Below are 15,513 nucleotides of genomic sequence, written 5' to 3'. Positions count from 1 at the left end.
CTCTGAGTGTTGTACACAATACTATTGGGAAACATTTCTTAGCTTTGACCACTCTGTAAAACATGGTATTATCGGTATCCTCATGTTCGGTTGTGATTCTCTTCTAGCTAGGAATCGTTTCAGGTGGTCAGAGACAACACCACTATCCTCTGAACTAAAATGGGAGAAGCTAGCTATTATATTTTTATAATTAAGCTAAGGTGCTACTGACAAGCTTCCTTTCCCTTTCATAAATGTGGGAATGATACTGAGTTAAAGTGGACAAAATTAGTAAATTCATTTGTGTGGTATGAATCACACTATTATTTCACAGATCTATTTTTTGATGCTGACAGCTTGACAGTTGCCATTTGTACTGATCACTTTTTAATTAACCAGGCTTACTCAAACTTGTGTTCTGTTACTCTGACGTTGCTTCAACTCAACCAAAATACATGATGAAGAAAATGTTAGGGATGATTTTATATGATAATTTTTGCAAAAAATATAATTTCTTTGTTTGTGGGATTTGTTTCTCGCCCCACCCCAAATAATTATTACTCTATCATGAATGTTATCACAACTGCTGTGCATGGCATAAGCACTTACTTTGACTGGATTGGAATATGCATATTTCGAGGTGTTAGTATTTCTATTTTCTGATGCCTTAAATATTTTGGATTAAATACAAATTTGAAACAAGTGACCGAATTGTTGTATATATGGCTCAGAAACATGACTCATAAACAAGACCTATTTAGTGCAAAGTCAACACTATCAAGGACAGGCAATGAATTACAAAAAAAAAAAAAAAAAAAAAAAAACCTTCCTGAAGGCAGCAGAAGTGTGACGAACTGTCTGATTTTCAGGGTCATTGCTCGTCTGTCAGCTTTCATTTATCCATTGTCAGAGCATATGTCTAAGCTGCAGTCTTTCTTGTTGTCTGACCACATTAATGATGGCATTGATATCTTATTTTATTCATTTTATTTCATCAGTATCCTTGTCTCACAGTATTTGCCCATTGAGCTGCATTTGTGTGCATATGTTTAACACTTTGCATGCACAGATGCAAGCGCCTCAAAATAGTGTCCAGTGGTAAGATTTTCATAAAGAAACACAGTAGCTAATAATATTCAAAAACCAACCTTTTTAAGGTATTATACAAGCTCAATTTGTGTATCATTTTTAAATCAGTAAATATCAATAAATCTGTAAATAACAAACGCTGCCAATACACCCGCACCACCCTAGAAATGAGAAATATGGCAATGCTTCTGACAATCATGGCCATAGTGTGTCAGAACATTTCAGAGAAAATCTGTCCATTTAATTATATGAGCTAATAATATCTAAAAACAGGAATGATCTGCCCAAAATTTGTATGTGGACTACTTCTGCCCAATTGAATCAAATTTTCCGCTTTGTCTTTGTGACTTGAATATGTGGCCCTTCAAAATAAACCCCTTACAATGGAAATGATAAACCTCTGCCCTTTAATGGTTTTTAACTTTGATAGCTTTTTTGCTTTCGCATTTTGGTTTCTGGAGTGACAAACATATCGAAGACAGTAGCCTTTTATGTCGTGTCACACAAGGTCACTGGGGTCTTTTTCATGTATGTTCTTTGTTTTCACCCCATTATGCTAAAATAAACCGGTTTGGGAACAGCAAGATGTTCCATGCAGTTAACTGGAAACGCCCGTGGGTGACTGCGGCAGCACTAGCTATTATGCCACATGTATGTTATGGCAGCGGGGAATGTAAATTTTTCATAGCGTACACTTCTGCCCACTGAAGCTTGCTAACAGGATCTGCTCTTTGTCCTCCTCGGGCCATTCAAGAGGCTTTGTGATGGACCACTTTTTAGAGTAGGATTCATCAAAGGGCCATGCTGCTGCAAGCCTGCAATTCAAGATGTTCTGGGCAAAGCAACAAAAGCCAACATACATAAGAATATTATAGTAATAGTAATACCGTTAGAAGATTTTGGATCAAAATGAAAATGACAGGATTTTTTTTAAAAAACTGAAATGAGCTTGTTTTAAAGGGAAGTCAAGTTAAACAGTTTCATTGCAATAGTCCACGTCCAAACAGCACTGTATTAATCAATATACTGCTTGTGAAATATGAATTAAGCAGGTAAATCCACTGGTTTATGTCCATTTTAGGGGGAAGCCACTTCGACACTTACTTTCGACTAAAAATGACATTGCAGTTGCTCCGGGGCTCTCAGACCGTGAATGTCACATGACCCAATTCAAAAAAGAAGCGAATCGTGATTGGTCATTACAGTCATTACCCACAGGCCTGAGCTAATGTGATGTCACTTTCAGTTGACAGCAAATGGCAAAAAAGCTACATCAAAATGGGTTAAAACTGGTGGACTTTGCTGCTTATTCCATGTTAGAGTGGTAGGGGTGAATATAACTTATGATTGTCAAGAAAATTTTAGTCTTGACAAGGCATGTTCCGATCACTGATTTGGTGATATATTGTGATTTTAAAAGTCACATTATTTAAAACCATCCAAATCTGTCAAATTAGTGACTTACAACTGTACTGTGCAGCGGGAGCCTCTTCTCATTGTGTATCATACCTGAGTCCTCTTCGGCTGCAGCTGCCAATCACATTACAGCAACTGTTGTCCAGTTTCTGCTTTGCTGGCTAACTACTGCGGGTAACTAGGCTTACATGCTATCATAAGCTACTTTTGTGAATCGTTTTATGTGATAGCGCTCAAAGTAGGGTGCCAGCAGTCTGGCAAGCTGGAGGGTGACCAACCAATCAAACTTTTCCCCATCCAAACAAAGTAGGTTGTGTCGACTTATGAAAAACTGCAGATGACCGTTGTGTGTATGTTTATATTATTGTCACGATTGGGCATGGCGGCTTGAGGCAGAGTGGGACGTGGGAAAGGTGGAACCAAAAGGACGCAGGACAGACTGGGATGAGGCTCAAAAGAGGATAATTAATAACAAACAAAAGCAGGGTTGTAATGGACCAAAAAATACAAAGTACAACCAAAAACACTAAACTCAACTTACTGGGGCAACAAGGAACGGGAGGCAACACAGGAAGGATGGACACAAGGGACCGCGAGGCAAGACAGCGGGGGGAAAGACGTATGACAAGGACCAGGCAGCGGAGAAAATAGACAATGACCTGACAAGAAGTGAATGCAAACTGGGAACTTAAATAGACTACACACTTAACGAGAAGACACGTCACAGCTGGGGGAGAGACAAAAGGCAGGGGAAGCTGATTGGATGAGAAGGAGGGCAGGTAAACAGGCAGGTGGACAAGATCAAACTAATGAGACAGGGAGGCGAGGCAGACGCAGGGAAGAAACTATAGAAACCTAAATGGCTAAACAAACAACCCAAAATCTCTACAACAAAAACCCATAGAACATAACCCAGGCAGAACGTTACAATTATAGGGTGTATGCCAGGGGTCACCATCATGGTGCCCACGAGGATCAAATGAGTCGCCCACAGGCCTGTTCTGAAAATAGCTCACCAGTGATAGAACAGTATGATTTTCTAGGAACGTTGCAAACAATTATACATATATTACATGTACATAACATATTTCATTTGATTTACATATTTACTACAGCTGTTCCCTAATTCATGTGAGAAATCATTAACATGATCAGTATCTTCACATAATCTGGTGCTCTTTGCATTAGTCAGTACTAAAGACAGTCTCACTTTCAAAAAGGTTGTTGCCCCCTGATGTAAAGTATGCACTAAAACAATAAAAACTAATGATATGTTCTACTTCTTTCTGCTTCAAGCTTCTAATCTTTAGCCAAGTCTATCGGTCCAATTACAAAAATAGTAAATTATACATTCATGGTCATGTTTAATTGGTAAAGTGTATTACACTTGTATAATAGTTGAGTATAAAAACGTGTATGAAAGAGTGTCTTTGTAGTGCACATTAAAAATGAATCCAAATAAAAACAGAAAAGAGTGCAACCAATGTAGCGTAAGTTCTTTGGGATCATATTGCACATTTCTGCGGAGCACATAGGATAGCCCAACGCTAGGGCTGGGCACAGGGAATCTGGAATTGAGTGGAGCCAGGACTAGAATTCCGGTAATCTCATTATTGTTTATGTCTTAAAATGTCAGTGCTAACTTTTGATTCCTAGTGTGTAGTGTTTGGGCAAGTTACTTCAAAACTGTAATGCATTATTTATTAGTTAAACATGTCATTTCAAAGTATTTAATTTTATTACAATAGTATTGTATTTGAAATGTAAGGCATCACACTACTATTGCATTATTTTTATATTACTCTCACCAACATAACTGCCATCCTAAATGTAGCTCCTTACGCTCATTACACATCCAGTGGAAGGTTGGCTTGAGCCAAAAAGCAGTACAAATCATTTAATCTGTATTATATTGTGGACCTTTAAAGACAAAAACATTGACCATAACTATTTATAGACTATTATTAATAACAATTGTACGGTGCAAATTAGTGTTAGTTTATCTTGTCATTATTGCCAGTTGCGACAAGGATCTCGCTGAAAGGTTTCGAAATGCTTGCGAATTCACTGTGGAAAACGGCAGCATATCTTCTACGTACAACATACTCCGCCACGAGTTTCCTAACCTCTTGAGAAGGAAGTGGCATCCTTGAGCGAGAGAACCATAATTTATGCCTGCTTTGTTTTATCCCCACTCTCAATCATCTTTTTCTTTCCTTTTTTTTCTTTCTTTTTCTTTTTTCTAACTTCATGTTACTATGGCACCGCTCTAAATGGTATGTAAAATTATTGGTGCTATTTGGCGAAGTGAACAGCTCTTTAGGTGTCGCACACAAAGTGCAACTAACTATTCCTCTTGTGACAATTGATGCCACAATCACAGCATGCAAGCAGGCCACCCTTGTTTGCTATAAGCTATGTTTGAAGATAAGAAACTGTCAGGTTCCCCTGTTAGACATTTGTCAGAAACTATACACAAAGAAGTACAAAGTAGAAAGGGCAATCTTTCAACAGCTCATGCATGGGGAGAATGGAGATGGACTGCACGAATGCAACTCTGCTGCTTTCTGAAACAGTCTGTCCGAACCTTCTTTTTTTATTTGGTACCTATGTTACATGAAGGTTCCGGCCCTAAGAGGGCAAAAGTGCAACTGGGGAAAAACATGGTCGGAACTCATTGTATTTGTTCAGCTAAGATGCATAGGATCTCATTATTGCAAGCAACAATTGATGATATCAAATGTTTAATTTCTGTATTGAATAGAGCAAATGTTTGATTTCTATATTGATAATTGATTGTAGCTTGATTGTAGAAAATGTGTATTCACTATATTTACAATTAATCCAACACAAGCTATAGTTTTAAACTATAGTTTTATGGCAGCTGACATTTTGTCTGTTGGTGAGTATACCAAAAACTATTCGCATTATTTCTATAAGCAGTTCAGAGTCTTCAGGGAAAAGCCACACAAATTCCAAAGGGGAGACCTTGAGTCAGCTTCTGAACCCAAAACCTTTTAACCATGAGGAAGGGATGCTAACTGGTAAACTGAGGACATATGACGGATCTGAAAGACTATTAAATACAAAGAAACGAATAAGTAATGACAAGTTCATAAAAAAGGGTAAGGACATGATGTAACTGGAATGCTTCTGAAAGAGATCTCCACATTGTGAGACAGTAGGCTTAGCTGATTATGAGGTGATGTCATGAGAAAGAGAGCAATGGGCGAGCATATTAATCTCTGACCCCCGCAGGAGCACCGTGCCACGACCCATGATGACCGCTGACCCGGGGAATCGTGGGGGGAGCGATGTATGGCATGAAGGGGTAACGAGGTTTTGGGTCAGCTCTTTTGTTGTCTGCAAAAGAGGGTTAACAAGGAGTCCGTGTGTGAATAGCGGGGTGGGCTTCTCTGCTATCCTATGGGGCTTGCTAACAGAGTGCTTGGACCCTCACACGGGACACGGCTTTGGTCGCAAACCCTTGACCTTATTCTCAAACAAACTGCATGTGACATAATCTAACACGCTTGTCAGCCAATGGCGTGGGGAGTTGTGACTAATTCTAACTTGTTGCTATGATTGCCCTGTTATGACTTGTTGAAGCTAGTGGCAAGAAACCCTAACCCCAAACTGTAAGAGCAGTTTAGCCAGTCACAACTCTGAAGAATGTCATTTACAGAAATTATCTGGACAAACGGCACCTATGTTTAAATTTCTAAATTAAAAACATATTCTGTCCTGATCATCATTTTTTGTTTACCAAATAATCCCATCCATATCATGTCACTGACCCACGTGTCAATAAAAAATTCACTTGATTTATAAGGTGTTTCAAAGCTGTTGACTGGTGGTGAATGAATGTGATGTCAAATGAAATAATAAGGTTCATCTTACATAGACTAAATAAAAATGGGTAACTTTTCAATGACTTTGCTGCAGAGTCCAGGATGTACACTGCCTCTCATCAAAAATCAGCTCGACTCTGTTTCACCATTCTCATATCCAAAATGAAATAAACGGATCAATGTATATTGTTTTTTTTAAATTTCAAATTGATTGAAAATAAATAGAGGAATCTGATGAGTGACTAAAAACACATTGTGGGGTATATCCCATTACTGCTGGGTTTCGAGATTGCTGCTGGGTTCAAGTCTTAACAATTATGTAGCATTCATGAATAAGTCATGTTTTCTTTCTAATGTATCCTGGCAACCCTCACCTACTTAGACGATGCATTTTTGTATTTGGGATTTAAAGATGCGAAGTAGTGAGGAAAAGTCAACACAGTCTCTGCCCCTCCCTCAATCAACCCAACTTTATATGTCCCCTCTCTGCAGTGGCCCTGAACAACCGAGACAGAGTCACCCCAGTCAGCGTGCATAATGTTGATGGAAAAACAGCAGGAGCTGTGGACGCCAAGATACCTGAAGGCGAACTTTTGCTGCAGGTCAGTAAAGTGATCAAAGGATTATTTGATGACAACTTCACTGAAATCCTGACAACTGTTCGCGGTCTAATAACTTGTTCCAATCTCCTCCATGTATTTTTGTAACCTCTGAAAAGTCTCCAGAATTTTTTGGGGCCATCTATTTAAAGGCTAAAAATCCTCACGATGGCTTTACACTTCACATCTGGTACTGTCTGCTGTGCACTCAAGCAACAATACTCCACTGTTTTGTGCTCCTGCACAGTCTGCTGCTTACTGACTAAAATACTTCTAATCTGAGTCCGTTCCAAAGCGCTCAGTGTTTGAGATTACTTACAATGACCTGCATCTGTTTGTTTGTCAGTGGGATCAAGCAAAATTACCAACCAGTCCACTTTTCGAGGTATTTTGGGGACAATATCAAGGAGAACGTGATCTCAAGAAATCCATCCATCCATTTTAAAAATGGCTTATTTTCTTTAGTGTAATTGTGTGCTGTCATCTATCTGATACTGGGTAGGGGCTGAGCTACGTGCTGGGGACATGTGGCATTGCCCACTCTCTGTCCCTAAACTATGTCTGTGATTTCTCTACCATATTTACATGGTTGCAGTATTCTTACCATCCTTGATAGTCTACCATAAGTTATATAAATTATATAAATATGCAATTGATCTAAATAAAAACCCTAAAATAATCTGTCGTAAAGAGATCCTAACCTTTATTTTGCCCTTTTCATCAGCAACAAGGTAATATTTTGTCGATAATTTCATAACTCAATTATTTGTTATACACAACTTATACCTTAAAAAACTCAACCAGTTACAGTTGAGCATGCAAAAATCACCTGACCAAACCCATAAAACAGGTAAACCCTGGCGGCAGACAATGTCATTTTCAGTCAATAGCAAGTGGCAAAAAGTGTTTTAAAGGAACTCTGTGTAAGATTTAGACCGTTGTTCCAAAAACAGGAATAAATTAAATGATTCTAAATTTCAAAAACTTGCAGAAAATGTGTTCTTAACGACCACCAGTATGTTATTAATATAATTGTAGGTGATTTTATCATTAAATTATATTACATGGGGGGTGGCACTTCTCCGGAGGCTGCCATGTTTCTTATAGTTACGTAGAATGGTAAATGCAGCACCTCCCAAATGAAAAACTGTCATATTTTACAACAAAATAAGAGCACATTGAAACTTAAAATTGTACAGTGAGAAATTATATTATTTGTTCTATAAAGTTGATTCTTAAGAACTGAAATTGTAAACAATAATGTAATTGGAAAACTTGCAAAAGTGTTTTTTGATGGCTACTTGGGACTTTACGGTATTGGGACCCCAGAGTCATGTGGTGTCCTGGACACCCCTGTAGGGGACATCACATGTGGTTCTGTTTATGGCATCATTGCCCATGTGCTTATAATACAGACAGCACCAAACCTGAGTGAAAAGCAATGGTTTAAATTGTTAAAAGTGTTGTGTCATTGTGCTTTTTAGAATATGATTTGAGGAAGTGAACTCTTCATTACAGTAAGCAAAATATTTGCAGATGTTGGTGACAAGTGAGTACTATTGGCTTTAGGCGGCCCAGTCAGTGCATGAGTCCAGTAAATTGAGACAATAAAATGACAATATTTTGTCAAGTTTAAAAAAAACAACAAAAAAAAACCTACTGCATATACCCTTGATGACCACAATGTTAAGTCTACCCTTGACTTTTGTGGTTACTTAGATGAGGGGGTTCTCTGGCTTTTTGGAGTCAGGGACCCCTTTTACAAAGCAAATTTCCCAATGACCTCCATTGCAAATGTTTGAGGAAACAAAATGAACAAAAAAAGCATTAAAGCCAAAAATAAGCACCCCTTTTATTCAGCATCATATTCAATTTGACAAGTGTATTTGTTACTTTTATTCTATGTTGAAGTTTATAAAACAAAAATGGTGAATTGCACGCCTCCTTATAACAAACCGGGTCAATTTCCTCATAAAAGATTGTGATTTCTAAAGACATTTTAATGGGAATCGTTAGCAAAATGAAAATGAAAATAAAGACAACTAAAGTTATATTCATGTATAATATTACCAGGCAGGAGAATGTAGATGCTAAACAATAGAGGGCAAAGGACTGGTTGAGCCTTGTGCGACACCACACGTAACGTTATAAGATTTTGGTTACATTGCCATAAAAATCACAGGGCAATCTTTTCTGAGAGGTAAGAGCCAAACCAAGTGCTGAGACTAAAATTACAACACGTTTCAAGGTGTTCTATTAGTATGTAATAATCAAGCAGAGTCAAAAAAACAGCACTAAGTTAAAGTATTGATAATCTTGATGAGGTGTCAGAATCCATAGCTCTGACAAATTATAGACAATCATTTGTCACTTTAGCAAGGGCGGTCTCAGTTAAGTGATTGGCCCTGAATCCTAACTGAAGAAGTTCAAATCAACTCTTGGCTGCCATGTAATCACTAAGCTGTTGTGTTACAATATTCAGGAATTTTCACAATAAACAGGACATGTGAGATTTGTGTATAGCTAAAGACACTCTCAGGAACAAGGTTAGGTCACTTTTGGATAGTTTATTTTGCAGTGGATTAACAGTAGCCTTAAAAGCCTCTCGTACAGTGCGAGAGATGCGATCCACCTCATTGCTGCCATTTATCTTGTGTCTTGTATCGTTCCCCTGATCCTTTATCTGCCTTTTTAGATTCATTCCTCGAACATTTGGCAGAGTTGTTAACTAATGCAGATTGTACAATAATTATGAATGACTATAATATCCACATAAACCCCGTCAAAACCACTTACTGCAGCGTTTTAGGCAGTAATTAATACATTTGGTTTCACATAGAAAACAGACGCAGTGATGCTTGGGAATAGTAAGATTTAGAATTTGGAGCAAACTCTAGTCTTAGCAACCTCAAATGTTACAATATTACCATACACTGGTGCTACTGTATATCTGACCATTATTATATAAAATTTTAAGTCTTACTGTAGTTCATCGCTCTTGTTTTCACCATAGCCAAAGTTAAAACAGCCTCAACATTAATTCTTCAACTGCTGCTTCAATCTCTGTCCTACTGCCTCCTGCAACTCCTTTCACATTTTGTAGTCGTGCAGTTAATAAACTTGCAAATGATTTTGACACTGTCCTATTAAATGTCCTTTATTCCATAGCACCAAAAAATTTAAAATTCATCCAGAAGCGTACTCCATGGTTTGCAGATTAAATTCATCAATCATGTAGGAAACTTGAGCACAAATGGTGATTGACCAAAATTGAAGTCTTCCGTCAGGATTGGTGCAATGGCTTGCTGAAAAACAAAGAATCTCTCTTTTAAACGTATGCCAATTATTTATCCAGATAAATTGGACTAAATAAAAATAACCGTAACGCAACAGCAGATGATCAGTATTAGGATCATTACTCTTTTTAATCTATATTAATAATATCCGTGACAATCAATTCATCTGCTACCATAAATATGCCAATGACACTAATCGGTACATTTCTGCAACTTCTCTAGAGTCAGCTTTTGCTAATCTTCAACATGATTTTATCTCTCTACAGCATGCCCTGATCAAGGCAAAACTTGTCCTCAACACAAAAAAAACTAAGATTATGCTCCTCAACCACCATTCCACAGCCTACCTGCCTTCAGTTACAGCCTTAGATGGCATAGTAATTGCGTTGATGAACACATATACACATCTTTGCATGTGATTTGCTAAAGACTTAAATGTCAAACATCAGACCTCCCACTTGTCAAAAAAAAACTCAAATTCATAGTCAGTTTTTTATAACGGACCCGATTTGTTTTTGTTTTTTTCGATTACCACGCAAACCCGTCCAGTCAAAAGCTTATTTTTTTTATCACAGCTCGACAATGATGACACAATCTACAGAACTGCATGTCCCACCACACTGGCAAAACTGGGTCCCATGTATTATGCCCCGAGATTTACAACAAACTCAGACTTTAGAACCCACCACTGTAACTTAAACTTTCTCACAGGATTTTCATCCCTCAACAATCGAAAGTTATCACACTGGTATTACATGACTTATAAAAGTGCCCGCTTTGGGTCGGGGCTGATACCCTGCCTTAAGTGGAGGAGACTTGGGGTCTTGGACGGGAAATCGACAGGCAGATCGTTTCAGGGTCTGCTGTGATGAAAATGCTCTATTGGTCTGTCATGGTAAAGAAGGAGCTGAGCCCAAAAGGCAAAGTTGTTTCGTGGTCAATCTACGTTCCTGCAGTCATTTGTGGTCACATGCTGTGGGTTGTAAACAAGATCCCAGATACAAATGCCTGAAATTAGTTTTCTCTGCAGAGTGTCTGGGCTGTTCCTTAGAGATAGGATGAGAAAGGGACTCAGAGTCGAGTTGTTGGTCCAAGCCAGCCAAGGTGGCGCAGGAATTTTGTTAGGATGCTTCCTGAACACCTATCTAGTGAGGTCTTCCAGGCATGTCCAACTGCGAAGAGGCCCTGTGGATCACTCAGGACACACTGAAGAGACTATGTCTCTTGGTTTGTCTGAGAATGCCTGGGGATCCCTCCCGGAGGAGCTGGATGAATTTGCTGGGGAGAGGGAAGTCCGGCTGGCTGGCTGGATGGATAGATGAAGCCTATGTAAAAGTGGTGATAGCTCCAAGGCCAGAAGACACATTCTTGAAGCCAGGACTGTTCAGGTTAAACCCAATCTAATAAACCATTCTGATGCAACAAGTATCACGACTGAACAAAATGTGTATGTTGTGGCTAGGGCACTGCTCAGATCAACTTTTACATGAACGCGAAAGTAATAAGTAAAATTATTGTGGATAAATTAGACTATTTTCCCTAACAGGTGATGAAGTTGTGGTGTTATCGCTATTGTTCACATGGAGACAACTTCCAATATACATTTGTTAACGCAACTAAAACACATGATGAAGAAAACATTTGTCAGTGTCTTCAAAGAAATGAGCTTTAAAATGGAAACAATGTTCACAGACGTTTCACAGTGCACAATCAGGATAGCGCAGTATGGTTGATTTCATTTTGTGGCGCACATCTCAACCTTGATTCAGTCATTACCTGTATCAGTACCTTTCACAAAGGCACAGAGCTGGGGAAAGGGAAATGTGCAAAGCTGGAACTAGGCAGGTTAAGTTTAAAACTCATTTTTTTCACCCTCTCGTTTTGGAAACAATTGTCACAGTTTGACAACTATTTTTTATTATGCCAGACTATAATAATACATTCGGTACTAACTTTGGCTGCCTGAAATCACACACAGTCTTGGAAGTATTGAAGAATACTCTTCCCATGCTTCAAATCTTGGTCAAGAAACTGTATTGAGCCACACAGTTCTATGAGCTCCTTTCCACATGGAGAAACGGTTTTGTTATGCAAACCATCTGGCACACCAGGTTAATTAAATCTGTCTGATATGAACATCTGCTGGAAGTCTACCTTAAACTTTGCCCCAAATTAAACATTATTAATAACTCTGGTGAGTCTGCTTTATACGCTTATTGCAAAATAAAATTTAAAAAAAATAAAGACATTAAACATGTCAAAATACATTACATTTGGCCAAACTATAGATAAACATAGGACTTCCAGTCTTGGTTCATGGCAGTTTTGTACTGTAAGTGTGGATGGAGCAAAAGCGCACTGGCTGCCAGATCGTTTTTGATCTGCTGGAGTCATTGATTTTCCAGTCCAATTCCTCCCAATGTGCACCACACTGGCATTCCAGGAGGGGAAGGCGACGAACAACCCTCCCGCTGCAAAAAGATCCTACTGCAAAGATTTTGTTATATTGTTGTAGTCTATAATTCTTTTTGGCATTTTCATAATGAACCATGAAAGCTCATATGGAGAAACGGGTTCGGTCAAGAGGTGACCATTCCAGAAAGGGGGTCTCTTCTTGCTTACATCTGTTTGATTTGTGAAACAATGTTTTACTTTGATGCATATCAGTGTGTGTGTGTGTGTGTGTGTGTGTGTGTGTGTGTGTGAGAGAGAGAGAGAGAGAGAGAGAGAGAGAGAGGGAGAGAGAGAGAGAGAAAGAGCGAGAGAGACAGAAGAGAGAGAGAAACACAATCTTGCCTTTATTTCTAAACATAAGATACAATTATGCAAGGGGTCAAGTTTGGCTTGGTTCACAAAGTGGTTTGGTGGGAATAGTTGAATGATAATAAAAAAAAACTTTTACTTGTCTAATTTCAATATATTACGTAATTCCTTACTAGAGCATCCAGTCAGACTTACTGGTTGAAAAGCAATACAGTACAGGTAAAAAATGAAGAGGGCCACCTGAACCCCAATTTAAAGTGGAAAACTAAGGAAGACGTATTTTGAGACTTTGCGGGACCATGACGACAATGAATGGCCAGAATTTGCATATACAGTGATTGATGCCCAGTGAAATATATTGGGCCTGGAGGAGGGTAACAATTAAACCCTACAGTGACCCCTAAAAGCATAATAAACATTCAATACATGGAAAACAGGATAAGAGAGGCACAACCGTACCCCTTTACACACACAAAAATATTTTCCAAATATTGGAACTCTTAATAGCCTTTAAATTTGACTACTGTGAAGGATGAAAACTCTGGAATTATAAAAAATGTCAATACAGAACATCCCTAGCGTGAATGACATTGTTTTTGCTATAATGTCTGATTTTGGAGATGCGACCAATGACATCATTGATTGATTGCTGACATTACAACTGATACCAATTTTGCATAAATGCAAAATATCATATTTTCCGCACGATAAGGCGCACCCTCAATTAATGACATATTTTAAAACTCTGTCGCGCATTATAAGGCACAACAGAAGAAGGAGTCAAACTTTATTTGTACATTACAAACCAGCTTTCTGACAACTCCATTCACTCCCAAAATGAATAAACAACTGTCTTATGTTTTATTTTAAGAGTATTTCCGTGACAGTTTATCTTTAACAGCAAGGTATAACATGTAGTGCAACATTTAGATCAGGGAACTTTCCCTTTAGTGCAATCAGTGCAATATAGTAATACTCAAAGTAATAACAATAATAACTCAAATAATAACTCTAAACTCTCAATAGCATAATAACTCAATGTCAATATGACCAACCTTGTTCAACTGTAAACTCACAAAAGAAACAGGTAAAGCTTACTTTATCAGATCATTCCCCATCTATGAATCCCAATCTCAATATTGATCCATATATAAGGCACGCCATCATTTTTTTTTTTTTAAATTAAGGTTTTTAGGTGCACCTTATAGTGTGGAAAATACAGTACCTGGTGATCAAATTCAGTCTCTCAGATCTGTGTAAAATCGAAATAGTCTAATGGTTCCCCTAAGCAAAAATATTCTTTCTAGTAAAAATCTCTCCCCCCAATAAAATAATAGATTGTAAGTAAATAATATTGGTACATTTATTGCAAAGGTAGCATGTTCACTACAAAATTATACTTTTGGCGGCTGTGAATGTGAAATTCTCAGCTTTGACATTTTGGTGTTGATTTTTTAGCATAGTGATACACAGATACACAAAGAGATAATTCTCTGTGTGCATGTGTGTGTGTCCAAAAGAATAACATGGAGTCTCCAGCATTAGTCAGTCGCTCAACCCCTGCAGCCGTGACTGGCCTGGTTTGGGAAGGAGATGCCTGAGCATCTATGCATGTTACTGTTGACATTTTTGTGTGTTTGTTGTGACCTGTTTGTTTATGGAATAATGTTAACTGCAGAAAGGGCATGTGAGCACTAGGTGAGCTGAAAATATCAGCACTCCTATTCACCTAAAAGCCCTCTTCCTTTTTCCTTTTTCACCCTCCCTTGTAAAATTTCTTGCTTTTTTTTACATTTTTGTTGTCATGCCAGAGAGAGGATTCTCAAAGCAACCTCTCAACACAACAAACGATGAATTAAAATGAAAACACAAAATATAAATGGGTGTGGACAAATCATAGAAAGGTAACAAAAAACAAGAACAAAATCCCATTTTGTTTTAAAGTACACAAAATTACTAAAGTCGGTGGACAGAACCATTACAAAGATATAAAATCGGACCCGCGTACCAAACAGAAATCAAGATCACGTTATTGTAAAGAGGAGAACACGATGTACATGAGGATACATGGGGAAAAGATATAGCCTGCTATTGAGTAGCTGTGTCACAGACTCTCTCTTTCCAATACTTCAACAATAAATTTATTTGCAATCAATAAAAATAAAATGAAAAACAGGAGGGCGGCTCGCAGTGGTGGAGCAGTGGTTAGCTTGTCTGTCTCACAGTTCAGGGAGTTGAATTCAAATCCACCTCTCTCCAGCCTTCCTTGTGTAAGGTTGCATGTTCTCCCCAACCCTGCGTGGGTTTTCTCTGATTCTCTCCAGATATTGATGGATTTAAACTTTTTTTTTCTCATTTCTTCTTCAGTTTCTTTTGATTTTGATTTCAGATTTTTTTTGTCAATTAAAACATTATTTGCCATTCGGTGTGGCCTAGCTGTGACAGGAAGGTTTTATCCTTGGATATGATATGCCAAATGCATGTGAGCACATGAAGTAAAGACGATTTTTGAGGCATTTT

The 15,513-nt window shown here is 38.2% G+C and overlaps 1 protein-coding gene across 1 annotated transcript in view; it reads left to right on the top strand.

Annotated features, from left to right (window-relative positions):
- Positions 1-15,513, top strand: part of LOC148424130 (aryl hydrocarbon receptor-like) — a 59,308-nt gene that overhangs the window by 19,555 nt on the left and 24,240 nt on the right. Inside the window, exon 3 of the mRNA XM_088415369.1 lies at positions 6,828-6,937. Coding sequence (XP_088271495.1) covers positions 6,828-6,937 — 110 coding nt within the window. The remainder of the gene's footprint in view (positions 1-6,827; positions 6,938-15,513) is intronic.

Source organism: Hippichthys cyanospilos, chromosome 5 (genome assembly GCF_059441005.1).
Source record: "Hippichthys cyanospilos isolate Australia breed blue-spotted pipefish chromosome 5, RoL_Hcya_1.0, whole genome shotgun sequence".
In the NCBI taxonomy this organism is placed as follows: Eukaryota; Metazoa; Chordata; class Actinopteri; order Syngnathiformes; family Syngnathidae; genus Hippichthys; species Hippichthys cyanospilos.
Note: the sequence above shows the minus strand (reverse complement) of the source record. Positions and strands in the feature narration are given on the sequence as shown.